The sequence below is a fragment of the Parus major genome, chromosome Z, assembly GCF_001522545.3.
Source record: "Parus major isolate Abel chromosome Z, Parus_major1.1, whole genome shotgun sequence".
NCBI lineage: Eukaryota > Metazoa > Chordata > Aves > Passeriformes > Paridae > Parus > Parus major.
In genome coordinates, this window is record NC_031799.1 from 43,878,015 (window position 1) to 43,905,335 (window position 27,321).

At 37.6% G+C, this 27,321-nt stretch overlaps 1 protein-coding gene across 7 annotated transcripts in view; it reads right to left on the minus strand.

The window, feature by feature from the left end:
• HOOK3 (hook microtubule tethering protein 3) overlaps positions 1-27,321 on the minus strand; it is a 93,180-nt gene that overhangs the window by 33,838 nt on the left and 32,021 nt on the right. For 5 of the 7 annotated variants that reach the window (XM_015652580.3, XM_015652582.3, XM_015652581.3 and 2 more), the window contains 10 exons: positions 25,356-25,488; positions 23,220-23,287; positions 16,609-16,671; positions 15,076-15,159; positions 13,898-14,061; positions 10,453-10,593; positions 8,800-9,001; positions 5,375-5,485; positions 2,729-2,816; positions 2,048-2,117 (listed from right to left, as the gene is read on the minus strand). In XM_015652580.3, the coding sequence (XP_015508066.1) occupies positions 2,048-2,117; positions 2,729-2,816; positions 5,375-5,485; positions 8,800-9,001; positions 10,453-10,593; positions 13,898-14,061; positions 15,076-15,159; positions 16,609-16,671; positions 23,220-23,287; positions 25,356-25,488 (1,124 nt within the window). The remainder of the gene's footprint in view (positions 1-2,047; positions 2,118-2,728; positions 2,817-5,374; positions 5,486-8,799; positions 9,002-10,452; positions 10,594-13,897; positions 14,062-15,075; positions 15,160-16,608; positions 16,672-23,219; positions 23,288-25,355; positions 25,489-27,321) is intronic. The other 2 variants (XM_015652583.3, XM_033520251.1) reach the window with 2 other exon arrangements.

Genomic DNA, 27,321 nt, shown 5'->3' on the forward strand with positions numbered 1-27,321 from the left:
TCAAAAGAGACCCCCAGACCCCAAGCCCAGGGTTCTCTCATCCTTTGGATTCCCCTTCACAGATATAAACTGTGGAATGCAAACCAGAGAGAGAGAGTCCCCCCTGACTTCTTTACTTGCTCTATAGATTTGGATTCTTGAATAAAATCAGTGAACCCCACGAACATATGCTGGCTCGAAACTCGAGTGAAGAGAAACTCGAGTTTCGAACTCACTCGAGTTCACTGTGCTAGCCAGGCCACACTCGAGAAGATTGAGTCATCTAGCTGTGCCTAAAATTGTTACCCTCTTCCCACAGCTGGAAAATAGAATGGTGGGGCAGGGATTGGGGGATGCCGTGGGCTCTTGAAGAGTTGAAGCACTCGGGCAGAGTCACCCTCCGCTGACTTGGCCTGCCTCTTGGTTCTTTCTTGCATCTACTTGCTACAGTACCAAGCCAAGCAGCTCTAGTTCACAATCAAAAATTGTTTCAGAGTGAATTTTGCAACACCTATCTGCAGCCACTCCCTCAGTACCCTTCAGTGGATCCCACCCACCATGGACTTGCTGGTGTCTAAGTAGCATAGAAGGTCATGAACTGTTTCCCCCTGTATCCTGGAGGCTTCACTCAGCTTCTTACATCTGCCTTCCAGATCAGCGGTCTTACTAGCAAAGAAGGCTTTAAGTAGATCAGCCTTTTCCATGCCCTTTACTGGTATGGTTCTCCTTGCAATCAGTAAGGGATTGAGATTCTCCTTAACGCTCATTTAATTGTGAATGTACTTCTAGAAATAATTTTTTATTGTCTTTTACTGGCAGTAGACAGAATATGATCTAGTTAGGCTTTGGCCCATCTACTTTTCTCCCTGCATAATGGCACAACATCTCTGTAGTCCTCCTGAGTGGCTTTGGCCCTTCTTCCAAATATGATACAAACTTTTTGACTCCTAGTTCTTGGCCCAAGCTCTCTGTGCAACCAAGGCAGTCTTCCTGATGGCTCACTGTTTCACACATGGAAACAGCCTGCTCCTGCAGCTTAACAGCTGCTTCTTGCCCTCCCAGACTCCTCTGCGCTTCAGAACTGACTTCCAAGCAACTCTGTCAACTAAGAGGGGCCCAATGGGCCTAAAGTTTGCCCTATAAAAGTCCAAAGTGGAGGTTATGCTGGCCTCTCTTCTTAATTCTCTGTGAATCAAAAACTCTCTCATTCAGTGGTTGTTGTGCCCAAGATGGCCTCTGATCACCACATCATCCACCAGTCCTTTCCTGTTCACAAACAGTGAGTCCACATCTTCCTTAGCTGGCTCGCTCATCAGCTGTGTTAGGAAGTTATCTTCCACACAGTTCAAGAACTTCCTAGACTGATCCCTTTCTGCTGTGCTGCATTTGCAGCAGCCATCTGGTAAGCTGAAGTCCTCCAGAAGAAGAAGGGCCAGCAATCTCAAGATCTGCATCCTCGATAAGTGGTCTATAAAACACCCACCAGAGTATCTGCCTTGCGGCCTTCCCCTCAATTCTTCCTCATAAATACTCAGTTCTTTTGGAACCATCATTAAGCTCCAAACAACCAAAACAAAGCAACAATAAGAACGTTTTTCTAATATCCAACCTAAACCTTCCCTGACACAAATTCAGACCATTCCCTTGGGTCCTGTCACTGGTCACAACAGAGAACAGATGAGTGTCTGTCCCTCCTCTTCCTCTCGTGAGGAAGGTGGAGACCACCATAAGATCTCTGCTCAGTCTCCTCCTCTCCAGGCTGAACAGATCAAGTGACCTCAGCTGTTCATAATACAGTTTTCCCTCAAGGCCCTTCACCATCCTTTGTGCCCCTCCTCTGGATGCTAAGAGCTTTATATCCTTCTCATATTGTGGCACCCAAAACTGCACACAGGACTCGGCTCCAGAGCTGAGCAGAGCGGGAAAATCTCCTCCCTTGCCTGGCAATGCTGTGCCTGATGCTCTCAAGGACACAGCTGGCTCCTGGATTCCAGGGCACTGCTGACTAATGTTCAACTTGCCATTGATGATTGTATGGGTTAGTAAAACAAAGCACGCATTAGCTTACTTTATTTCAGGAGTAATGATTTCTGCTGCTAAACTGTCTGAAGGCTCTTGTCTTCCCAAAGGCATCAGTCCTGAGAAAGGAAAAGCACACCACTTACTTTCTGATATGACAAGAAGTAGACATTGTTCTAGAAGTTTTAGACTAGTGCTAGACAATGTAAAATGACACAAAGTCAGGCTACAGCATAAGTGTTAGACTACTGCTAGACAATGTAAAATGACATGAAGTCAGGCTACAGTAAGACTGACAGAAAAGTACCATCTCATTTGGTGAACCATTAAGTCTTATTTTACCCATTCTGAAGAAATAACATTGCGGTTTATTTTCTGCTCATCTTATCTAAGAACTACAAAGGTTTACAAGATTACACATACAAATGAACTATAACACAGGAAACATCATGAGAAAGTATCCCTCTAAAGAAAATGATGTAACTACATAGAATTCAGTTATACCTTATAAAAATATCCCACTGGAGAAAAGACTAACATTTCTGATTGATTGAAATAACATTCAAAGCTTTTGCTTGCTTATGAAGCTATGAATAGTTGAAGTTTTTCACTGCTGATTTTTTAAGAGCTTAAATTTATTCTGTGCTAAACAAAAGCACATTCGGTACTCTACAGAAAACTCCTGTACACTTTAGGAAAGAGGCATTTAATCTCCATATTTGTCCTTTACCTGTAGTAGTGAGTTGGCCCTCCTGAGCTTGTACACATCTAAGTTCTTCAATAGTTTCTTTCAAAGAATCCCTTTCTGTTCTTAATCTCTGTATAATTGGAAAATTAATGAGTATCAGTCTTGGCAGTACAAATCCATCTCTAACAGCCTTCAAAAATTTAAAAATAATTTAATGCAACTCCAGAAATTAATTTCAAATTAAGGTATCTCAGTTTATTTCATAACAGAATAAATGTAAGTATTATATATTCCACAGGAACAGCTTGATTTGGGTGTTTTTGGGGAGAGGGGCTGCTGATCTTATTGGACTAAAACCAGCAAAGGTATAAGCTTACAAAATCAAGATATTAGTGACACAAAGTTGTGGAATCAGGTAGTAAACAGTATCCACTGGGGCCACTCAGCTGTTTTCCTTCTCCTTTCATTAGGGTTGATTCCAAGGGAAATGGAAGTCAGTTGAGAGACCACAGATTTTTCCCTCACCATGAATCCAAGATTCAGCCAGGAGCGAAATAACAAGCAATTAAGTACACAGTCAATGTGACAAACAAACGGCTTTTACTTCACTTTGTCTTTCACTAGTAAAAAGTATGAGCAGCATTTCCATATTGCATTTCTCCTGTATGTCAGCTGGCCTTGTCATTCACAGCACCTTGGCTATGAAAGAAAACTAGTTGCTTAGGACTCGGTCCAAAGAGAACTGAAGAACAGGACTGGACTGCCTTGGGATTCAGACAGATGTGCTATTCATAGCATCAGGCAAATACTCTTTCCATTTGGCACAAGTACCTTCCTGGCAAAAAAAAATACAGACAGCACCAAGTTTTTGTCCAGAAGGCTGCCAAGAGTCAAAAAAAAGGAGAGAAACTGGCTACTGTGCAATGACGCAAGTTGTAGTTTGCTCCAAAATCAGACAGGTTCAGTATTACTAAATGGTCCAGGACACACCTTGCCTTTGTGTAGGTATGGAGTTGTGTTGGCTGACAGCATTTCATTTTACTAACAGCTGACTGCCAAATGACAGAATATTTTAGTGCCCAGAAAAAGCTCTAGGGCTTCACTGGTACACACAGCTCAATAATTATTTAGTAACACACCACAGAGGTAAAATTCCAAGCTACTGTGATGAAGATATCACACACTACCATGCTTTGCCAGATCATAAGGAAAACGATAAAATCAATTTCAGCAACTATTTCCAAAAGATAGTTGACAAGATACCACTTGTATCTTGTCATAAACCACGATAGTTTGTGACTTGTGGTGGGCTACTTTACTGATACATATTGAAAACAGAGAACAGAAAGAGTAGGTAATACAGACAGTGAATCACCAAACCCGCATGATGACGGACTTCTAGCTGTAATTTACTTCTCACAAGTGCATATCCCTTCAAAAGAATGTATTTAAAAACAACATCCAGCTCAAAAAAATGCTATTTTCCTGGGGGGATAAAACAGAAAACTATGTAACAATGGCCTGCAATTCAGATCCTTTGTGCAAGATGGAATGGTCCACTGAGCAATGGATAAGCCACAGAAACAACTTTACTATTGTTCAACATAAAAGAATTGGAAAAAAAAAAATTAAAAATAAAAAGCAGGAAAGTAAGCCAAAGCACAATACCAATACAGTTATGAGCATTCCAGCCTGATTTGAAGGGCAGATGGAAGTGATGTGAAGGTCAAGTGTCCACCAGAGCTTGAAAATTTAATAAAAAATGGAAATCAATGCCCTATAAACATAAAGTAACTGAAAATTTTCAGTTCAAATGATATTTAAGTGCTGGGCTTAGAAATCTTGGCAATAACATAGACCTGAAATACGACTATTGAGAAAAAATCGACAGAGCTTCTGGCAGTTGGATCAATGGATTTATAATTAAAATATGCCTAAGAAACTGCTAGCATCAACTGCTGACCTTGATTTCAGTTAGTTTGAGGCACCTGCATATACATTCCAAAGAAACAAGCTGAAATTAACTGTTGAGAAATGACAGTGTGTAAGAGAAGTCTGAAGGATCAATCTCAGCAAGAGAATACAGAGCAACTAATTGCAGAATCAATAGCAGAAAATGGCACAAGAGGAAGGGCATAGACTGCTATCTACCCTGTGTGTTCCACACTGGCAGTACAACAAGGAGCTGTCATAAAAGGTGAGATTGTCACAAAGGACATTTCCCTCTACACAACTACTAAGTCTCTTGCTACACTAGTGGTGACTCCACAAAGAGAAGCATGCTGACGGTACCTCAAAGAATGCCTTAGGAAAAAAAGCAATGGGAATTTAGTTCTAGGATGGTACGGCAAAAACACTCTTGGTAAACAGCTTTCCAGAATACATAATAATTACCCTGGGTATTTATTAACTTTCTCATGGTAAACGGTCAGGAAACAACTTCAAATGCCAAATATGAAGGCTTTTCCTCTTAAAAATAAGTTGCATAAGTTTTTGGACAGTCAGTTGAGTCCTTGCTGTACAATTCTTAGGTTTAAAAGTATCTTGTACACAAACATCAGAAAAGCTTTAGAGGAAAAAAGACTTCCTAATTTAAAAAAGATGGCTAACTATAATTACCATATCTCTGTGTTATAAAGATACAAAGTTGCTATAGTTACTAACAAAAAGTAACACCTTGGCACTTACATCTTTTTCTTTTTGGAGGCTGTCTACTTTTTCTTTCAGTCGTTTGCATTCATAATCTAATTTATCAGCTTTCTTGGATTCTTCAGATAACCTGTTTTGTAGTTCAACTGCCTGTGAGAACAAGAATCAATAATGTGTCTGCAAATGTTAAACAAAATACACAAGACAAAGTAGCCAATTACAATGCACCACAAGTCATGTCGTAAAACAAGTGAAATTGTTACTTATAGGACATACTAAAACTTCTTTCATCCGTTGTTCTGTGTTTCAGCAAAATAAAAAGCATTCAAATATTAGGTCTTAATGCAAGCAAAAGATAGAAAAGATGGGAAGTATTTTCAGTACATCTGAAAACAAGAATTTAAGCTCAAGCAAGGTTTACAGAAAAAAAGCTGTGTAGTTCTAGGGATCAAAAAGCTTCAGAACAGCAGAAAAATCTTTCTGCATTCTGAAAAGCCTAGTAAAAAGAAAAGACTCTGATGAAAAGAAATTATCTATACCTTTTGCTAACTTTATTTCGTGAACCTCACTCAAAATTCATCTACTGATTTATGCAGCCAGGTAACGTTCCCTAAACTGAGATGTCCTAATAAATTTTAATACACTAAGACTCAGCCACAGGATCCAAATGGTTTTCTTTATTTCAGCAAAAAACACTGCCTCACGTATGCTTTCAACTACAGATCAGTAGAGAGCTCCTAAAATTAAGTGAGCAGAAATATGAAAGCTGTGCACAACAGAAGGTAAATCAGTGAAGTCTTCCCTTTTCAAAACTTTCAGCCTTTACTAGCAAAGATTAATTCCCAGAACACTAGTAAAGCTCATAATGCATAGAGCATGGAAGCAAATAAGCTAAATAAAGACTGACCTGCAAATACAAAAGCTGAATGAAGACTCCATTAAAGACCTACAGTTTCTTCTGAAGCAATTTATAAGAAGTCTTTTTCATGGCCTTTAGATTGCAAAGGAAGTGATTAAGCAGTGCCCATATATACATCAAGCTTCCCCAGTGGTTCTGATGGCCTTTTATTTTCAATGTGTACAACTATATCAAAATAACTACAAGGCCTAAAATATGCAAGGTCTTAAGTCCTAGAGAAGGACTTTGCTGCTGTTCTTAAATTAAAAACTACAAGACCAGCACAGGCCTGCATTTTCTGAGATTAAATAAATGAACAAGCTAGATATGAAAATATTTCATTTTTCAAATGTGACATCTATTACTGGGGCTATCAGAATAACTGAAGGTATAACAAAAAAACTGCAAGCCTTCACCAGTGACAGTGCCACCACTTGCAAAATATGAGTATTTTCACCTCAAATGAAAACAAATGCATTTCTGCTTGTAATCAATCATGCTAAGGTAATAGTATGTAGAAAAACACTGCAGGAAATAAATTTGTGTTGAATTAGGACTTGTGAGTGTATAGAAAAACATACAGTTTCATGGTAATGCAGAGGACTAAAAAAAAAAAATGAACTGCCATCACATTTAATAAGCATTATCTGTGTGTGGAATGAGTAAAGCAGGAATCTTGCCACAAAGAAAAGCAAAACATACTGTTAACTATGTATCAGAATGCACATGCACAAAGGGGCTGAATTAAAATTACATATATTATCCTGCAGTCTTCACATTTCAATTCTTAATGCTGAAATAAAGTTTCTTAGAAAAGGTTTGTGCTTGCTCTCAGAAGAGTGAAAACAAAACACCGCCACTCAATCTCACCTCACAGAAACTGCTCTGTGCAATGGAGACATAGTTTCCTTGCAGATCACTACAGGAATTTGATTCAACCACTTTGATCTGCATAGCACAATGATTCTAAGCCAAAGAATTAACTCTCTAATGGCATCCTCATGAGTGGGGTTGGATCCTTGAAACACCAGACAAGACATATTCCATTACAGGAGCACACTAGTACTCAGCAGTGACATAGCATCATGAACCTTCTATCTGGCTTAATTCTGAAAGCACAATTTAGGATTCCCAGAAAAAAAAATTGTGGCTTATGAGTCACAGACAGGTCTCAACAGGAGCCCAGTCTTACAGACACTGAAGACAACCACGGAGTGTTCATTTTGAGACTCTACTGTTTCAGGTGAAGAAAACACATCTGCCACAGGACACCTGAGGTTTATCCCAGTCCCAGCCAGTAAACAGTTTTGCACCAAACAACAGCTCCTTATACAGGAAATCCTACCCATAAAATACAGGGAATAATGAAGAAAAGGAGTACTTTAGCAGCAGAAATGATGGGACTGGCCCTTCCAAAATCCTTTTGGTTGGTGAAATAAGAGGAATCAAATGCAGATGTTGAGGTTACGTAACAGTATCACATCCTCAGCTGTTTCATGGAGCAAAAGATTGGGTTGCCTGTGAACTTGATACTTACTACTCATGTGTGGAAGACCATTCCTTTCTACATTTACTTTTCTCTTTGCCCTCTTGGACATTTTTCTTGTCCAAGATTATTTTTCTGGTAATATCATTTGGGCTGTATTTAAAATTAGCCCAACCAGGCTGAAACTAGTTGTTTTAAACACTGAGATGGCTAAGCACAGGGGAAAAGTCTATCAAGTCTTAGGCAGACACACTGCTCCTGGGCTTTCAACATTGTTAGTGCTTGTTTCTATACTTTATTCTACAGTAAACTGACATACAGGGACCCCTGTTGCTGTGATCATTCGATCAGGCAGAAATACAGAGCAGGCACTACTGCTTTAATCAACCACGCTGTCTAACCCTGTAACAAGAATACCAGAATGATATCATGTCCCTGGAGTATAGAAGCAGAAAGAAGATTAAGCACATCTTCCACCTTTATAGAAAGAGCATTGCATGGCACTTGGATAAGCAGGAGGATAAACAGATGCCTATCACTCCACAGAATGTGCTGGTGACATATTTCATATTCCCCATGGTGCATAAAAACAACAAGGATGATATGTGAGCTTCTCTCTTTTTAAGTGGAAAAATTCAGATGTATCAGACAAATTAAAACCTTTAAAAAATTGCTTATTTAACCACAGGAACAACTTACCTCAGCTGTGGTGTGTTCCTCACTGCTGGAAAATTTTAAGTGAAAAGTAGATACTTTTTGTGAAAGGAAAACCTCTAATTCAAGCCCTGCTACTGAATATGAATTTGGAATCATTTTAGAAAAGAAAACAAAACTTAACATCTGTTGAGTTTTTAAATGCAAGAAATACTGGTTTTTGACATAGTAACAAACTTGTAGTAATGACAAAAATTGCAGGAAAGGAGAAGAAAGGTTGCAAGCATGTACAAAATATGGAAGCCTTCTAAAAAGGAGTTGTTCTCTTCCTAGTTTGTTTGGTTTTTTTTGAGGTATTAGCCATGTTATGAAGACAAAGTGCTGAACAATATAGAGTAGTATTGCACTAATGATGCCTGTTCTCACCTGTCTCTTGTATGTTTCCAGCTGACTGCGTGCTGCATTGGCCTTCCTTAGCTCTTCCTCCAGGCTCACGGTATTTTGCATGTACATTGTATTCTTCTCTTCTAAAAGCTTCACTTGACGCCGCAAATCACCCAGGTCCTCCAATTTCTTTTTGTATGACTCTACCTGGCTTTCTAACTTGGCTACTTTATCAGAAGAATGCCTGAAGAGACAGATTTGTATCAAATTTGAACTCTGAAAACTAACAAAACTAACAGAATTTTAAATGCTTCTTCACTATTTGTTCTTAACGCAGTAGACATTCTGAGGCACCATGTGGAGAACAATAAGGCAATCATATCCTCCTAGTAAATTGTCTGTTTTCTTCCCACAACTAATCATAAAGTACAAGAGTTGCTGGAAGGTTCTTTTAGACCCTATCCTTCTTCCTAACAGAACTTTCTTCTCTGTTTCCAATTCTAAAATAGTAGCTAAAAATAACCTCACTCCCACCAATTTCCTTTCAATCCTAAATTGTCTTCTGTCCTAAATTTTTCAAGGGTAAAGAAGAAAAGTTTCTGCCATCCAATTCGTTTTACTTATAACTAGGAATAAAGTCATAAAGATCCCTCTGGAAAATTGTACTTGGTGGCACAAAAGCACCATAACAATTTTGAAACTTGATTCCTTCTTAAAAAAAACAAACAAAAACATTAAAAAACACCAGGCTTCAGCTTTTGAAAGTTTCAGCAATCCACCTGCTGCACTGCCAAGATTACAGTAGACTTCACTTCCCCCAACAACCTCTGCTATTACTGTTCCCAGTTTCATTTCAGAATGAACCAATTTACAGACCAAACTTTGTGTGAAATCCAGGAAATCTCCCACTGAATTAATGGGTCAGTTTATAGGACATGGAGGCAGGCCAGCTCTGTTTAATCCTCAGTGAGGTGCAGGGCCTCTCTCTTGGAACGAGGAATTGCTTTTTGAACCCATGCCACCATCCACACAGTTTATGCAGCCTGATGGGTTCGTTCCTTGTAGTAATGACAAAAGGGATACAGACAGATAGCTTTGGTAGAAGGCTGCTGGTGATAAGCCTTGCTGGAGAGAATGGGTAATTACTCTTGAATAACCCATGGCAACAGATGCCAATACTGAAGGAATATGCTCCATAGTGAAAAGGGCTTTCCCACCCTATAAACCCCTAGTACCATCAAATCATGACAACTTTTGTTGCTAAATTCCAATGGGAATGAGAGCTGGAACAGATATTTTTCATATTAATATTACATGATAAACGAAAAGCACCACCCAAAGTCCAAGCAATGCAAACCCAGGAAAGGAAACAGCCTAGTTTTCTGACGAGAACAGATGCCTGAGACACAATGAAGATGAATACTGCATACTCAAAGAGAGCAGTGAGTGCCCTGTTATAACCATAAATTAAATTGGCACAGAACTACTAAGATTATTAATAGTTATTGATTAGATACAAAATAAACAGCTATTTTACTAAAGCAGAATTGTGTGTCAGTCTGTGTACCTAAACTGGAGGACCCAAAGAATCTTAGCATTGGAAGTGTTTAATATTAAATTATTTAAACGAAAGATAATGTTGATTAAGTACACAAATTATATAGATTAAAAAAGAGTTAATGGAACGAAATTTACCGGAGTACATCTATCTCATCTTTCAAAGACTGAGCCTCCTCTGCCAGTGTAGTAAGCTCTTCTGTTTGTTGTCTCAATTCCGCAATTTCCTTTTCTAGTTCTTCACAGCGTATTCGATAGTCATCTTTGGCAGCTTCTAATCTGTAGGAATGAAAAAAACCCCAGGAAATAATTTCTTACCCTGAGCAACAGTTACCTTTCCTCATCATCATCTTTCTAAGAACCCATGAAATGGCCTCCTGCTGCAGTGAAGGAAAACAACAACCCAATGTGCCTATTCAAAATGTGACAGCAGATTGACTTTATCAATGCTCTCAATTTAGTATCAGTCTCTCTATTTGAAAATTCACAAGGAAACGTATGTTCTCATAAAGACAAAACCTAAGGTTTCCTTCTACAGCAGTAGTTTTTCACAAGGGAAGCTTGAGAAATTTTCATCTTTTTTCATCTTTGGACATCCAGAGTTTGAACATAACATCTTTATTCTAAGATTCTGTTCAGCTGTCCAACTCATCTACCTCCAACAATATTGGCCTGATTGTTAGATGTTAGAAATCACAGAATCACAAGGTTGGAAGAGACCTTAAAGATCATCGAGTCCAACCTGTGCCCTAACACCTCAACTAAACCATGGCACTGAGTGCCACATCCAGTCTGTTTTTAAATACATCCAGGAGTGGTGACTCCACCACCTCCCCAGTTACACAATTCCAGTATTTTATAACTCTTGCCATAAAAAACTTTTCCTAATATTTAGCCTATATTTCCCCTGGCACAGCTTGAGACTGTGTCCTCTCCTCCTGTGTCAGTTGTCGCCTGGAGAAAGAGACTGACCCCCCTCCTGCCTACAAACATCTTCCAAGAAATTGTGCAGAGTGATAAGGTCACCTCTGAGTCTCCTTCTCTCCAGGCTAAACACCCCCAGCTCCCTCAGCCGTTCCTCACAGGGCTTGTGTTCCAAGCCCCTCACCAGCCTTGTTGCCTCCTCTGGACATGCTCAAGCCTCTCAACATCCTTCCCAAACTGAGGGGCCCAGAACTGGACACAGCACTCCCGGTGTGGCCTCATCAGTGCCCAGCACAGGGGGAGAATGATCTCCCTGCTCCTGCTGGCCACACCACTCTTGATCCAGGCCAGGATGCCAGTGGTCTTCTTGGCCACCAGGGCACACTGCTGGCTCATGTTCAGCTGGCTGTCACCTGTACCCCCAGGTCCCTTCCTGCCTGGGCACTGTCAGGCCACTCTGTCCCCAGCCTGTGGCACTGCAGGGGGTTTTTGTGGCCATAGACCATAAATGCCATAGATCTCTCATTGAAGTGGCTTTAATATCTACTCCTAAAGAAGCAATGCATGCTCAGTACATCTGGAGAACTAGACTATCTAGTTAGCAAGTAAAGAACTCTGACCAAAGTTGCTAAACTGCTTGCATACACTATGCATAGGTAAAGCTCTGGCAGTGAACAAAGGGACTAAGTAATAGAAACTTTTTCAAAGTATTTTGAATGAATGGAAGAGGACACAAAATTGGGGTTGAATGTAATAAAGAGATGCTAGAGGACAGCCTAAGGCCATGGAAAAATCCCTCTATGTGAGAGTGAGTAAGTTTTGCCCCTACAATTCCTCCTGTTTCTGTTATGCTAATCTAGCTGGAAAGTCCTTTGCTCTCTATGAATTATGGTAGGCTATGTTTTGCAGCAGAAATTTTAATATTCCTAATTGCCCTACCCTACTGGATCCTTCCCCTTAAACTCCTCCCCTAATCCAAGTTTACACATGCCCCTGTCAGACCCTAGACCCAGGGATAGTGCATGCATTAATCCTTTCTGAATTCCCCCTAGTTCACTCCATATACCCTGTGCAGTTTAGTGTTTGCTGTTTTGGTATTACTACAGCTTTCAGTTTCAGACAACTGGGCTAGAGTCTGTCTTTCCCCCCCAGGACACCAAATCACGTGAAACCACCGGTCTCAACATCTGGGCTGAGACCAGTGAGAGGCTTCCACACAAACCAGAACATAAAGTCCTACTGTGATTTTGCTCTGAAATTAAAAAAAAAAAAAGAAAATCCAGGATAGGAGATAAATAAGGGCATGAGGGAAAGAAAAAGTCAAAGAATCCAAAAACAATACACAAGAATGGTGGCAAAAGAAAATCTTTAAGTCATCCAAAACAGAAGCAATCAAGATTTGGATCATGACAGACCAGAATAGTCAAAGCACAAGGATGCACTAGGAGGTAAAATGATGTACTGCACTAGGCACCAGCTAAGCTGTACATACGTCCTGCTTAATCAGGTAGAGCTGGAAGCAACACATACAAATTGGCATTAGAAGACAGGGGAAAGAGGTAAAGGAGACCAGGAATGAGTCAGTCTTACATATGAAAACGACTTCAAAAGACTTTCTAAACCTGGAATTACAGTAACAAGCAGTACAGATATTGAACAGAGGGATAAAATCTGTCCATACAGTAATTGATACCAGACTCAGGTAGGAATCACTGCAGAGCATGGAGAGGGGACACTGTAATTATTTTATTCCTTTACACGTAGACATCTAAAAAAGAGGAAAACCAGGGACTAGTCGTGAAAGAGAAGCACTGAATGTTTTTCAAGGAACAGGGAGATATGTCAGAATAAGCAAGAAAGGAGGCTTAGCAAGAGGAATTGGAAAACGGCAAAACAGACAAAAAAAAGAAAAGTAACATGGCATATATATTGTAAGAATTGGAAAAAGGCAATGAGAAGAATACAGCAAAAAAAAGCTGGCAGTGTAAAGAAAGAAATTTCACTCAAAAAAGGAGAAGGAAAGTATGACAAAGAGAATGAAAAGGTTACAGTGAAGTGAACCAGCTTTCTTCAGTAGAATTAGGCTTACACAGCCTGAAAGCAACAATCAAGTGGACCAGGAAGGATGTTCAAAGAGGAACCGTATTTTCACACACTGGGGAAATGTAAAGAAAGTGCACAACTCATACATGGATAATCCCTATCTTTCATCATCTCTGAAATTTGTTTACAAATTTAGAGAGGGATGTATTTTGCTATGTATATAATGCCACCAGCAGTACAGCCTGTAGTAAACTTTCATCTAGGAATTAGTAGACCTTCAAAATACAGTTAGAATAATTTGGATATAGAAAAGAATGCTACTTTTAATTCTCCCTGACTTTGCAAGACATGGGTGAAATAACAGCACACAAGCAATTCAAAGTAACTCACAGGAGAGTGATGTAAAAAGCACTTCAGCATTAAGAAACTGTACTTTTTTTAATGCTGAATCTTGTAAAGAGCAAAACTATAATGTATATATCACTTTAAAAACTGTACAACTGTGGTTATGCACCATCCATTATCCTAATTCATATTTGCAGCAGAAACAGAAGTATCTGAGTCACCACTATTGCCAGATACAAACAAACAACCCAACCAAATGTAGTTCTTCTACCTGAATGTTTCCTCTTGGAGCTGTTCTAGCTGTGTCTGCAGCTGCAGGTGTCTACGACCTGCAGGACTGTTGGGATCTTCAATAGAATCAGATTGATTTAAACGTTCCATCAGAATCTGGTTCTCAGCAAGCAGGCTGCTCTTCTCCTCTTGGAGGGCTGCAACCTGTTATAGTAAAAGTATGAACAGAAATAATTAACATACCCAGGTACAAAGAGCAGAATTTTTTCATAATCCTAATGAAGTATCAACAGAGCCCACAAACAAACACAAAGGCTTTACTAATCACATTTCACAAGTACACACTGTGTCATTTAATAGCTATTCAATTACTATGTGATGTAACCAACATACTGCAACATTAGGGACATAGTTCCAACTCAGGAAACATAATAGTTCTACATATGTCACACAAGCACTTAAAAAAAAGTCTGTTAAGGCAGAAGGTAACTTCATTGTAATAAAATCTTCATACTTTCCCTACAAATAAAACTAGCTCTCCACAGTATAGGCCATCTGCAAGCAGGACTGAAAGAAGAACACAGTCCCAAAGACGGCTCAGTTTCCACTAACACAGTGAAAACAGGTGGTAGTGCAAAGAACCCAAAGTTCTCCAAGACCTGACATGTGGGTTCATATACTAACCATGGAAAGCAAAGATCAGCTTTATTAATTCCAACAGTTACTGAACTACAAGAAACCTGAATTAATATTTCAAAGTAGGGCTTCAATAGCAATACCTTTCAGGGCTCTCCCTTCACGTTTCTCATGTCTGCCAGATGAATACTGATTTACTTACAGTAAGGCTTAGTCTAAATCTGTACACTTTTCATGGTCTACAGCAACTTCTGACTGGGATTTAACTATTAACTGGAACTATTACAGCAGCAGAACTTGTATTAGTTCTCTATGGCAAAAGTTTCACCACACAGCTCAAACCCTTCCTAACTGAATGAAAAGAAATTTTGCTAGTATGAATCATAATACTGACAACACGGAAACAAGATAAAACAATGACATTCATTCTGCTAGCACAAGCAAAAAACAAAACAACTACAGTGCCATTTTCAACCCCCTTCTAAAAATGTTTCAATATGCTAGTACTTATTGTCAGCCACCTAGAAGTTACCACGTCTTTTCTCCACATCAAAATTGATATGGACTCTATAGCAAACTTACCTGCATATCTAACTCATGGCATCTCTGGGCAATTTCTTCTTTTGTTGCAAGGGCTTCATTTAATTCTTCTGTAGTTTTCTTCAGCTACCATAAACAAGAAATGTTTACATTTTCATCATTTTATGTGATTTAAAAATATTCTGAACTACGTGGCTGTAAAACTATTTTTACGTTTAGGTAATATATTAATTTTCTGAAAAACTGAGCAATTCTGCTTACATAAAGAAAAAAAAGAAGCAGATGTGAATACTTTTAAGTTTGCATATCAGTAAAAAGTAAATGTACCTAAAAGTAGTATTTGCTCTTAGATTAGAATTATCACATCTACTCTATAAATTGAGTCAAAAACTCCAGGAGAAATTAGGTCTGAAGAACTCACCAGATCTCTATACTGAAAAGAACTGTCAATACCACTTTTCTTTACAGACACAAAGAGTGTGTAATTTCAATTCTCAATCTATGTTTGAAATACAGAAAGGACTAGAAGGTGGGATACAGGGAATGGACAATTAGGGTAAAATCCCTCTACTCTGGGAGCTACTTCTAGTGCACAACATGAACAAAACCAGTATGTGACAGAGAAGCCTACTCTTGCAAAAAAAGGACACTGAACCTTTTAAGTACTGGGGAATATTCCAATGCTTCCTTTCAAAAGCTTAATGCTTAAAGATATGCATCTCACTGGCTTGCAAATGAAGGCAGTTAGGATAACAGAAAACATAGCAACAAGAAAACTGGTCTGATAAAATAGGTGCATGTATGTTGTGTATATAGATACAGATATATATGTACTATTATATATGATGAAGTTTAAATGCTTTCTCAAACAACATCATCATACCTTGCATTTGCAAGTTTATTTTTAATGGACCTGTTTACATACGACTAATTTATTTCATCTGCAATAATTTACATATTTCTGTAGAGAAAGCATAATGGACAAATATAGTGAGAACCACTGTACTACTCTTCTTTTCAATTAGGAAAAAAAAAAAAAAAGAGGAAATAGGACAGCGTTAGCATGAGGAAAAGCTAGTGGGAAAAAAAAATGGTTTGTGTATTTTTAAATATATCACCACCAGGAAGGATTGTATTTAAAAACTTCTTTTCTATTTTGCAGCAGTTACAGGATTCCCATAGAAGCAGTTTTTTGGGTTTTTTTTTAACATACTTCGGAACCAGGAACTCAGATAAAAACATTTATTCAAACAGTACACCTTTTTGACCTTCCTTTCTTTCTCCATGCCTAAAGATTTGTATCAATCTGCAGTTTTGCTTTTTTATGTCATACAGCTAGACTGGTTTTTCAAACCAACTACTCTACATCCTTTAAATACACAATAGGAGCTCAAAAAAATATCAACTCAATTTATAAAGTTAAAGTACTTGAAATACTAAAATTAAGGTTTTCACTTCTTATTTTACTTTTCCACAACACCCTTTAATGAATCAAGGAAAAAAAAGACTGAGTTCTTAATATGGCCACTGACATGCTATATGATTGAAGTAAAAGAAATATCTAGTCTTAGATACCTGCCGATCAAGGTCAACGTAAGCATCATTTCCAAGAGAGACTGGAGACTCTTTACTCATCAACTGCAATTAGATTACACTGGATTAGAAAACGCAAAAATTTACTTTTATATTAAAATCTAAGTTTCAATGAAATACCAAGCTGATTTTCACTTTTGGGAGCTTTAATCTGAATTAATATTAAAGTTTTTAACTTCATTTTTATATATGACATATTCAGAAACAAGAATGAGAAAATATCTTCATAATTATTTAGAGCGCTATAAAAAAAAAAAACTTACATCATCTCTTTCTTTTGACAATGCACATTCTTTGTCTATGATAAGCCTACAGAACATCCCACTAAAGATTTTACTGCAGTGGCATTGGAATGACAGTAGATATCAGCACACCATCCAAGACCTATCTTTAATTTTTCTCTGCTAGTGAGAGGCTTTTTCATAGTTTCATTACCTGGATATTAACATAAATTTATTTCTTTATTTCACACGACTCCAGGACATATCTTTCTCAACTACTAGTGCAAAACAAACGTGATCAAAACTCTGTTGTGGAGTTGTCTGTAATTTTCTGCCTTAAAAAAGTAATTCAGTAGAGTGCACTCCTGAAATGAGTATTCCTTGTGTACTACTTCAGTGCAGGAATAACTGATAGTGGTTTCCTCACAGAACATTCAAAAAAACAACGCAACAAAACAAATCAAAAACAACTCCAGCCAAACCCTCAATACAAACCCTCAAATTAAATCCTACAAAACTGATTGAGGTACTGATCAAAAGAAAGAAAAAAGCTGCTAAATAAGTTTTGATAGTAACCTAATGATCAGCTGCACCTGTGGGTAAAAGTGAAATCAAATGTAGCAAAAGTCGTAGTGCAGCAACCTTCTCCCACACAGCTCAAGCAAACATAGGAAGGGAATATTCTTACTAAAAGTTGTAAGACAAAAACAGGAACAGTCTCACAAATGAGAAATACACTGTAACCAATTCAAAAGGCTTCCTTACAGAAGGGCACTGATGGTTTCTGTCCAAACACAAAAAATTCTAAGAGCTCTCCACTGACACGATTCATGAAAATTACAATTAAAAAGGCCCTATCCCAACCAAAATCAGGACAAGATTTCTGCGTGGAATCTCCTCTCTAGCCTGGTAACTCTCTCCAGAGACAGTACTTCCTTTATTCCTTCTAGAAATCAGTGCTTCTGCACTGTTTTCCTTAGCAAGGTCTTTTGGGATACACTGCACAAAGCCTTCACTTTTCAATCCTGTCTGTTTATACCACCATGTACAAGTGAAAAATCTGTTTGACATTTACATCATTCAAATACATACACTTACATTTCTTTCACTTTCCCCATTTCCTTAACTGGGACTCACCTGCATAATTTAGATTAATCTATCTCCCCTCAGCAGTCCTCCTCAGATCTTGATAATATTTCCAAATTTCTTCTATTTTCCACTACATCTTTACAATGACAAACTACAAAGTAGCATTATATCAAGCCCACATTCTATGCAACAATTAGAAAATCTCTAGCCTCAGAGCTGTCCCCTGAAAAATGAAGTCTCATCTTTTTCATTACCAAATATAATGGCATTACAAACTCGTCTTCAATTTAGGACCCTGTTTTCTAAGCTGATTATCATTTAAACAAAACTTCCCAATATCTCCCTGCTCTGTGATGTTCATACACACTTTGAATCCTGAATTTCACCAGCTTTTCCAGATGACTAACAGGGATATTCCATATTAGCCAAATACTGAACTCTTCTCTATATTTTATATTCTACAATGCTGTTCACAAACACGTTTCAGACACATGTACTCACACAAGTAAGTGCCACCTGCTAAGTCAGCACTTGCAAACAGGCAGGTCCCAGGCTGCATGCAGCCTGCAAGGGTGTACAACATGTCCCTAACAGCCACCACCCCTTTCTGGCCCTCACACAAATTCCTCTTTGAAAAACCAGCTCAACAGGCCTGTCCAAGACTTCAAGGAAAACAGGTGACCACACAACCCACCAGAGGCCACTGTGGTGTCACTGCTTTCTGTGACTTGCCGCAGGGCAGGCCATGGCTAATAATGTGAGCCCTATTTTCTTCAGCAAGTTTTGCCATCTCTCCCAAAACATCCTGTCCTTGAGAACCCTCAGCAGAAATGTCCAGGCATGGACACTTTCTGGAGTAGTAGTAGGATTAGGTACTGGAGATACATAGTCTGGGTGTATCGTGAATGCACGCTGCATATATGAATTTCACTCCTTAGGATACATTAAGAACGTCATGGGGAAATGTGAATGAGGCACCAAGGCCAAGAGCCACAGATGTATGTGCAGATAGATGTATCTCACATGACTCAGTGCAATAGGAAGCACCTTGTAATTGGATGGTCTGTGGTCTGTATAGTGTTAAAGTTCAATATGAAATTTAAGGGAGTTTTAATACCTTTAATACCTCACACTATACCTTCCATCCACCTAAAAAATAAAAGGTAAGAGGCTCACCTAGTTTTCCCTATTCTTGACTTTGTTTCTGGTCAATCAGCATTCTCTGATATCACTGAAATTTACAGTTGCAAAATGATCATTTAATTTTGCCATTGCCACCTGCTCAATGGCACATCAGCTCTGTCTGCATTATTTATTAATAATCTTACAATACTTGTAGGTTGTTAATAATTTTTAAAGCTAATTTCCATATATCTATATATTTCCTTTACTTAAAAGCTCAAAGTCAGAAAAAATTAATGAAATATTGATGTCACAGGTTTTCCACATGCAACCTTGAAGCATGATATTACAGTATGTGGTCTTGAGAGGTGGGGATCAATGGCAATACTTTTGAGTTTAGAGGGGCAAACTTTATTTCATTTGAAATATTTTCATTTCAAATGAGTCAAGAGAATAAAAAGCAGAAGGAAGTGGCCTTCTTGTTTTCCCTTCACAGCTGTAAGTTTTCTTCAGGACCAGACTACAAAGAGAATAAAGGTTTAACTTCACAATTTTGCAGCACTGGAACTGGCTTTAATTTCCAAACCCATCATTTAGTGTAAGTATAGTATAATCACCATTTTCACATATAACTTTAATGGAGGATGATGTGCAGAGATTATAAGAATCAGACATTAAAAATGTGCTTGCAAATTCAAGCACTTGCACTAGGCTTCTACTTGAGAAACAAAAGCCGGCTTAAGAGCTTCCCAGAGTGAAATAAACTAGAAATTAGCATTTACAAGCTTGTTCTTTTTCTGGTTTATTTTTCATAGAGGTCAGTCTGAATTTTAAATGGTGCATTTAAACACGGACAGCATGACAATTCTTACAGTTATTTGTGTCGTTTTATAAGGAGCAGCTGTCACTCCCAGTTAATCCTTTACATCTATTATTTTTAATGTTCATAGCTTTGGTATGATATCTTATATAACACTTGTAAGTCTGCTAATCCTATATTATTAAAACCTTCACTTTTTAACCGCTTTCACTGTAAAATGTGAACAAGCTGTGTTGTCATGGATACATGAAGATTAGGGAAGGGGTGAAACTATCACAAAACCTGCATGAACTACCTGAATTATGAAAGCTTTTGTCCCCTACACAGGATTTTGCAAACACAGTTGCTCTGTTTAGTTGATGATTTTGAAATCCAAAACACTTGCTTTATCTGAAATGCTTTTTATACAGTTAGTAATACTGTATAAGCTCACTTAAGTGCCCACAAAGCAATGTCAAAACCTAGCTTCCATACTCAAGTTCTTTTTCTTAGAACATCTTTTTATCAATCTTTCAGAGTCATAGCTATGTTTGACACTCTATATCCTTTAAGGCTGCAGGACTTTCTTCTTCCTCCAATTGATACTCAGTCTACCTACAGTCTATCTGTTGATAGACCCAATAAAATACTTTTATATCATTTCCAAACTATTCAAAAAGTAATTTTACTTTTGGCAAGATAAATCTTTAAACAACCAGGAACAAATAGAGGAGGGAAAACCCTCACAAAGCCAAGAAGTGGAAATAACATCATTGATGTTACCCCAGACAGTAAGCACCTTTTCCTACTCCCTCCTTGGGGGAAAAGGGGTGGGGGGGAAGGGGGGGTGGGAAAAGGGGGATGGGACAGGGGAAAGGGAAATAAATTAAATGGGAAATAATTTCTTTAAGAAAATATTTTGGGCCTTTAAAAAACCTGAAAGCCATGAAATAAAGAAACTGTTACATTACACATACTGACGGATTCAATCTTGTATCTTGTGCACAACTTCCATTTTGATACCTACATCTGAAGATTAGCATCTCAGATTCTAAGTGGTGACAACACACCAGATCAATACGACTACAGTTAAAAACTAATAGAAAACCACTGTTTCATTTATAAAACCTTTATGAAGCACAAGGCATATTTTAAACATTTAAATAAGTGAAGAAAACAAATTATGAAGAACCACAGGTTAATAAAATATGAAAGAACTGAATAAATTTAGCATGTAAAATGCTACTTCTTCGACTGAAAAATCAGCTTTTTCATAAAAAAAATTAAGAGAGCTTGTTCTACTGTGCCTCATGAAATACCTTCATGAGTAAGATGATTTACAATAACCAAAGAAGCATCAAAAAAATTTGTACATGCTCAGCTGAAACAGAAAATTGAATTACATAACACATCAGTAAAGCTTAAAGAGATCTTCTGACATACCTAATTTTGAAGACTACGTGCAATGTCAAAAGCTTTGAAATGTTTGGATTAGGTGACATACCAACTTTTCAAATATGCATATATAGCTAATTTCCTACATACTGCTTATTCTAAGTCGCTTGAACTCTAAGAGCTGCTATGAGTCTAAGAAATAGAAAAACCTCCTTACAAAATACCATGAAGTTTCCCCCCTTTAAAGACTTCCCATATCAATCTGTGCTGGCTGTGATCTAACCTCCAGAATAACCTTCTCCATAATTTTGCCAGGCTCTGAAGTGAGACAGGCCTATAACTGACAGCATCCTCCTTCTTTCTCAAAAACTGGAATAGTATTTGCTAGTTTCCAGATGACTGGGACCTCTCCAGACTCCAAGCCCATTGAAAAATAATAGAGACAGGCCTTACTCTCAAAGTCTGACACTTTTTTGCGTCTTTATTAAGCACTTGAGATCCTCCTTATTTGGTCCTGAAATGCCTCCCATTTCTAAGCAGCTTAGAAAGCAGCATTAAAATCACTCAGAACTGTGCCAGTAGCTGAAGAGCAAGCTTTTCAATTAACTGAATTTTAAAAATCTGTTCCAGAAGAACATACCCTTACCCTGTGATTTCTTCCTACTTCTATTCATCATCTCAGAGAAAGGGCACAAGCACTGAACACATTCAAAGTTTACTCATCAAATGCCGAAAATTGTGGGTTGCTTCAAGTCTAGCTATTTTATCAAACAAAGGAAACTTTTATAAAAATCAAATGGATTTTCAGCACGAAGAAGGAAGATAAAATAATGTTTTCTATTTCAAGGTGGTGCAGAAGACAGTGATGTTGCAATTTGGGTTTAATAAAAAACACTAGAAAAATCCACCAAAACACTGTATATTACAGTTAAAAAACTTAGAAGAAAGTAAAATATGCCAAAACTCCAGCAAACTGGTGCTTGGCAGCATTACTAGAAGATGATTTAGACAATGATTCTTTTCACGCTCATTTCAAAAGTCCTCTCTGCTATGTTATAGACAGCAGTCCACACACAGACAACTGAATGTATGACTGCATGGATATAGCACTGGTCAAAGTAATGACTGTGGACAGATCCCCTTCTACGCTCACAGATATTTCTTTCTCTATTCAGACATCACACAGATGAGAAACTGCTCTAAAGCTCAATGTGCAATTTAGTTTGTCTTGTTCAGGTTCAGAAGAAACTAGATTACTAGTGGTTTCCTGCCCTTCCTAGATATCGGCCGGCCCTGTGGTAAATATCTATAGAGTGGCAGGCATTTATCCTCTAAGCACTTTGGACTTCTTGTAACTTAAAAGGGGACTTTGGTGGCTAACACTGTGGTTTTCATTCACCACAGAAGAACACGTCTACAAAATGCACTGCAGTATACTCACTGACTTTTAAAAACATACCAGCCTATTGTATTATTCATATATGCTCGTTTTACATACCATTACCCCATTCATAGCACTACAGCCGACAAAACAACACTGTTACGCATTTCTTCTTTTTTAATTGCCTACTCAACATTAAAAAAATTAACAGTTTATGACATTTTGCAGCTTCAATGTACATATTTTGACAAAATTCTACAGTAATTGGTTATCCATATAAAATCAATCTAGTGCACTTCAGGATTCACAGGGTAGGAAAAGAAAAGGAAAGGGAACCAAATATCAAAAATATCTAGAAGTTTCAGTCTTCTAGATTTAAAGAAAAGTGGGACATTCAACCAGAGTTCCTTGACATAAAGCAAGATTTTTTCTAAGGAAAATTAAGAAATTTTTCAATGTAAAAAGGCAAAATCTATGCCTCTTATTTTCTTTACTTCCAACTAATTTTTTCCTAAGTGCGAAAAAGCGTATTACTGTAAAATAATGTAAGACTGAGCTTTTTCACACTACGGGTATCGCAGCATACCTCCTGAATGGCTGTCATGACAACATGTTGAACTGATTCTTCCATCATCATTATGGTCTGGATGTATTCTGAAAATAAAAGCATTCTGAAATGTCAATGTTGAAACTCAAGTCACAGAAGGTAAGATCAGAAGCTGCATCCTTCCTACAAAATGATTAGATGCCACGGATGCCACTGAAATGTATAATCACCAGTCAAGTTCCACCCCAACAAATTTCACAATATCACAAACCTGTTCAGACACAAATCCAGGATTATTTGAACTCTACAACAATGAAAAAAGTACATGATTAACTTTTTTCTTCCCCTGTCATCTCACTTCTGAAATACCTTTTATCCTTTTCTCACTTTGTTCCCGAACTGTTCAGGCTCTTGAAGTACATGATCCACGCATAGGTAAGTTGTCCTTTTCTCTAAGTGTAACAATAACAGCCTGCCTTTCTACAGCATCCTCATTTCAAAGCATTTTCATGTTCATTTTTCGTGTCTGTTCTTATTTCTCTATTACATCACAAATTAAGACCCCTCCACTTTTTAAGTTCTCAGCTATGTGTACATGTGAGCTACACAAGAGGTACCTTGTAAGATGATACAGGAGGTCAGAAGAACGAATTCTGACATTTAGACTAAGTCAAGGAGTAAATGACTTGCCCAGTATAATACAGTTTCCAGTCAAACATCACCTTTACTCTTTTAAAAGACATCATTAAGAGAAAGATGCTGGGAAAAAGTCACCTTCAGGTGGGTAATTTGCTCATGCTGAATCTCACTCAAAGTACATGAAATTAGAGTATTCTGGTATTTCAAATGTCCATTTTTAATGTCTGGACTGAAAGAGCAAGGGTGACACAGAACAAAATATACTTCCCACTTGAAAATGACAAATAGTCACCAAAAGGAAGATAATTGTATATAAAACAGAGATGACAGGAGGTTCAATAAACCAGAGTTATTTATGTACCTGTGAAAGAACATTACTTCTATTTTAATTACTAGAATAGCCAGACCACTTCCTGCTTAAGAGAATAGAAGTAATTTCAGAAGGAGAAACTCAAGTGATTTAGTCACCTAAGAAAATTGGAAAGGAGAAACTAGCTGTAAAGTTAAGATGCACCAAGCAAGAGGAAGACAAAAGGCCTGAAATCTTGGCAGCCATCATACCCAAAATGAGCTAAATCTGGAAGACACTCTTATTTGATGCAACTCAAACACAAATACAGTAAAAAAAAGTCTATTTTTTTTCACATCTATTTTTCCCCACATATGACTACGTTTCCTTTTTTAAGTACTTAGAATAAATGTTTGTATTTGCTGTTACCTTCATCAGGCTCGAATTAAGTATAATTTAAGGTAACGGGGTAACAATAAAGAGACTGCAACAAAGGCAAGTTTAGAACATGAGATGTAGCACATTTTAAAAAATACCTCCATTGCTCATCACATCCTCTCTGGCATCTTCAAGAAAGGTGAATGGTTTTCTACTGTATTTGTGCAGAATTACCAGTGCCACAGGGGTAGAGAGGCAGGAGTCTTCTTCAAGGACTGCTGAAGTGTGATTCAATTGTCTGACAATTGGCCTGAATTGATTTTTTCGATGACCTTATTGTGCTCCATCTTCAGCTGCTGCCCAGAAGGGCATGGTAACCAGCATTACTTTTTCCGATTTGCCAACCCCATAGAACATCTCAGAAACTACAGTATCCCAGATCACACCAGACATATCTTCAGACCAAGCACCAGTCATACTGATGGCCATGTAGCTAAGATGATCCTGGAACGCATCTCTATAATCAAGAATCACACTGAATAAATGCAGTAATCACATTTTTCCATCCTTAACTATCCTGATCTACCTCATAAATGGTTAAAAGGTGCGCCCAAGATTTTTTTTCTTTGCAGACTGACTTTTCAGCTCAGCAAACCAAAACTGAAAATATGCATGTTGGAAGTAAATTCAGTTCCAGACTGAGTCTCTAAAAGTAGTGAAGCTTACACCAAAAAACAGTTATTACCTGTAAAAAATGTCCTCATTATTTTGAAAAACTCAATCTCTTTCTGACAGAAACCCAAGAAATATAATTTTTCTCCTTAGTAGTTGTACAATAACAAAAAAAACTTGTTTTCAAAATTCATTACCTTGCTTCTGTTCACAATTCACAGCGCATCCCAAAATAAGCTGAAGCATTCTCCCAAGCTCCGCCGCATCAGCATGCTCTCCAATCAGGTTAACGTCAGGAAGGGTGAAGTCATTTATCTGTTGCCCAAGAATCTGCATAAAGACAATATACATACATGACTGTATCACTGCACATATCCATTTATTTCATACAAAGATGATTCAGAGTCAACAGCAGCAATTCACTCTTACAGTTTTGATTACACCTTCAAAACAAACTAAATTGCCTAACATCTCACCATAAAATCGTTCTGTTTGAGACAAATAGTACTTGGGAAAAGACAAACATGACTGTCTCAATTCATAGTACCTATTAGATAAGCACTTAGCAAGATTCTTTCTCTTCAGATAAAAAAGCTAACAAAAGCAGGCCATCACATGGGCAATTAATTTTTTTAACTAATTCCTCTAAAAACAGCTCCTGTAGCAGAAGATATTACACACAAATCTGACATTTCTTACAACTACAAAGTAAGAAAATTAAATGTTTCCCCTATACAATACATATATCTAACACTGACAGGTGACAAATACAAGACAGCAAAAAACTCATATCACTAGATCTCACACTTCTAGCAAATTTAAGGATATCTGGCAAGTCTTACAGCTAAGAAAACTGTTCCATGGAAGAGAATCTGAGGTAGTAGAACAATGATATGTAATTAAACAGCCCACATACAGAAAGAAAGAAAAAATCCCACAAAACAAAAGCCCATGTGACTTGCAATTAGTGTTATCTGATTTATCATTAAAGATCATTAAGGATTAATGATTGTCAGTAGAAGGAACTAGACAATTCTGCTAAATTGCTCTTTATTGAACAGAGGTTTTTGAAAACATGAATATGAAATTTGGAATTAAACACATCTGACACATTAATTGCAGATAAAAAGAAACTGTAACTTCTTAAACAGGGTGCAATAAGGAAACGATGACTATATACAGGGAATCAGTCATGTGTTTGCTGCATGCTCTTTTTTGTGCAATACCCAAGAAAAACATAAATCAGGTTAAGGCGTTTACAAAAAACATAGCGTATAGGAAGAATACAATGGAAATACGCCATTCTAAAGTTTAGTAGGGTTGGGTTTCGTGGAAGTGTTGTGGGTTTAGTCTGATTATGTATGATGTGTTTTGCATAGTGGAAACAGGATTTTTAAGCAGTTTCCTGAAAGAATTAACTTCAACACTAGTAAAAAAATCTCTGTGTACTTTAAATGACTCAGATTTACTCTTGGAAAAGACTTCTTTTAGGTCAAAAGAATTCTGTACATGCATCAACCACAATGGAAAACATTACCATCATGTACAGACTGAAAAACAGAAAATACAATAATTTTTGATTCTCATATGCATTTATATATTGATCTGTAGTTCCTGAATTTTGTTCAAATACAATGCTGGGCTTAAGCTAACAATACAGTGACTTAATAGTCACTGACAATAGAACTCCTGTTGAGGAAAGCTGAAGGGAAAAGGTAAAATTGGCAGGCACTAGGAAGAAGCCAAGGATATGAAGGTGTGAACAGAGTTTGACATAGACAAGAGAAAAAATTCAGCTAAAAAAAAAAAACAAACAAAAAAAATCAAAAGCCCTGAAAGAAATAAGAAAATGAAGGATAGACTACCATAACTATCTTGAGATGAAAAAGAGCATTTAACCTATTTTCAAAAAACAAAATATATTATACATTTACAAAGAAATCAAAAGTTTCAGTTCCAGAGCAGTAGAGGTCTGCAGGAAGAAACTGTGGCAGAACAAAGCACGAAAGCTATAAATAGTGAATTTAAGCTTGTTGTTCATCTATACTTTCATGGACAAAAACAGCAAATGTAGCATTTTTACTGATCGTTCTTCTGAACACAAGACAAATTTCTGAATTTTTAAGGATGAACAACATTAACATACATATTTTTCAAAGGCTT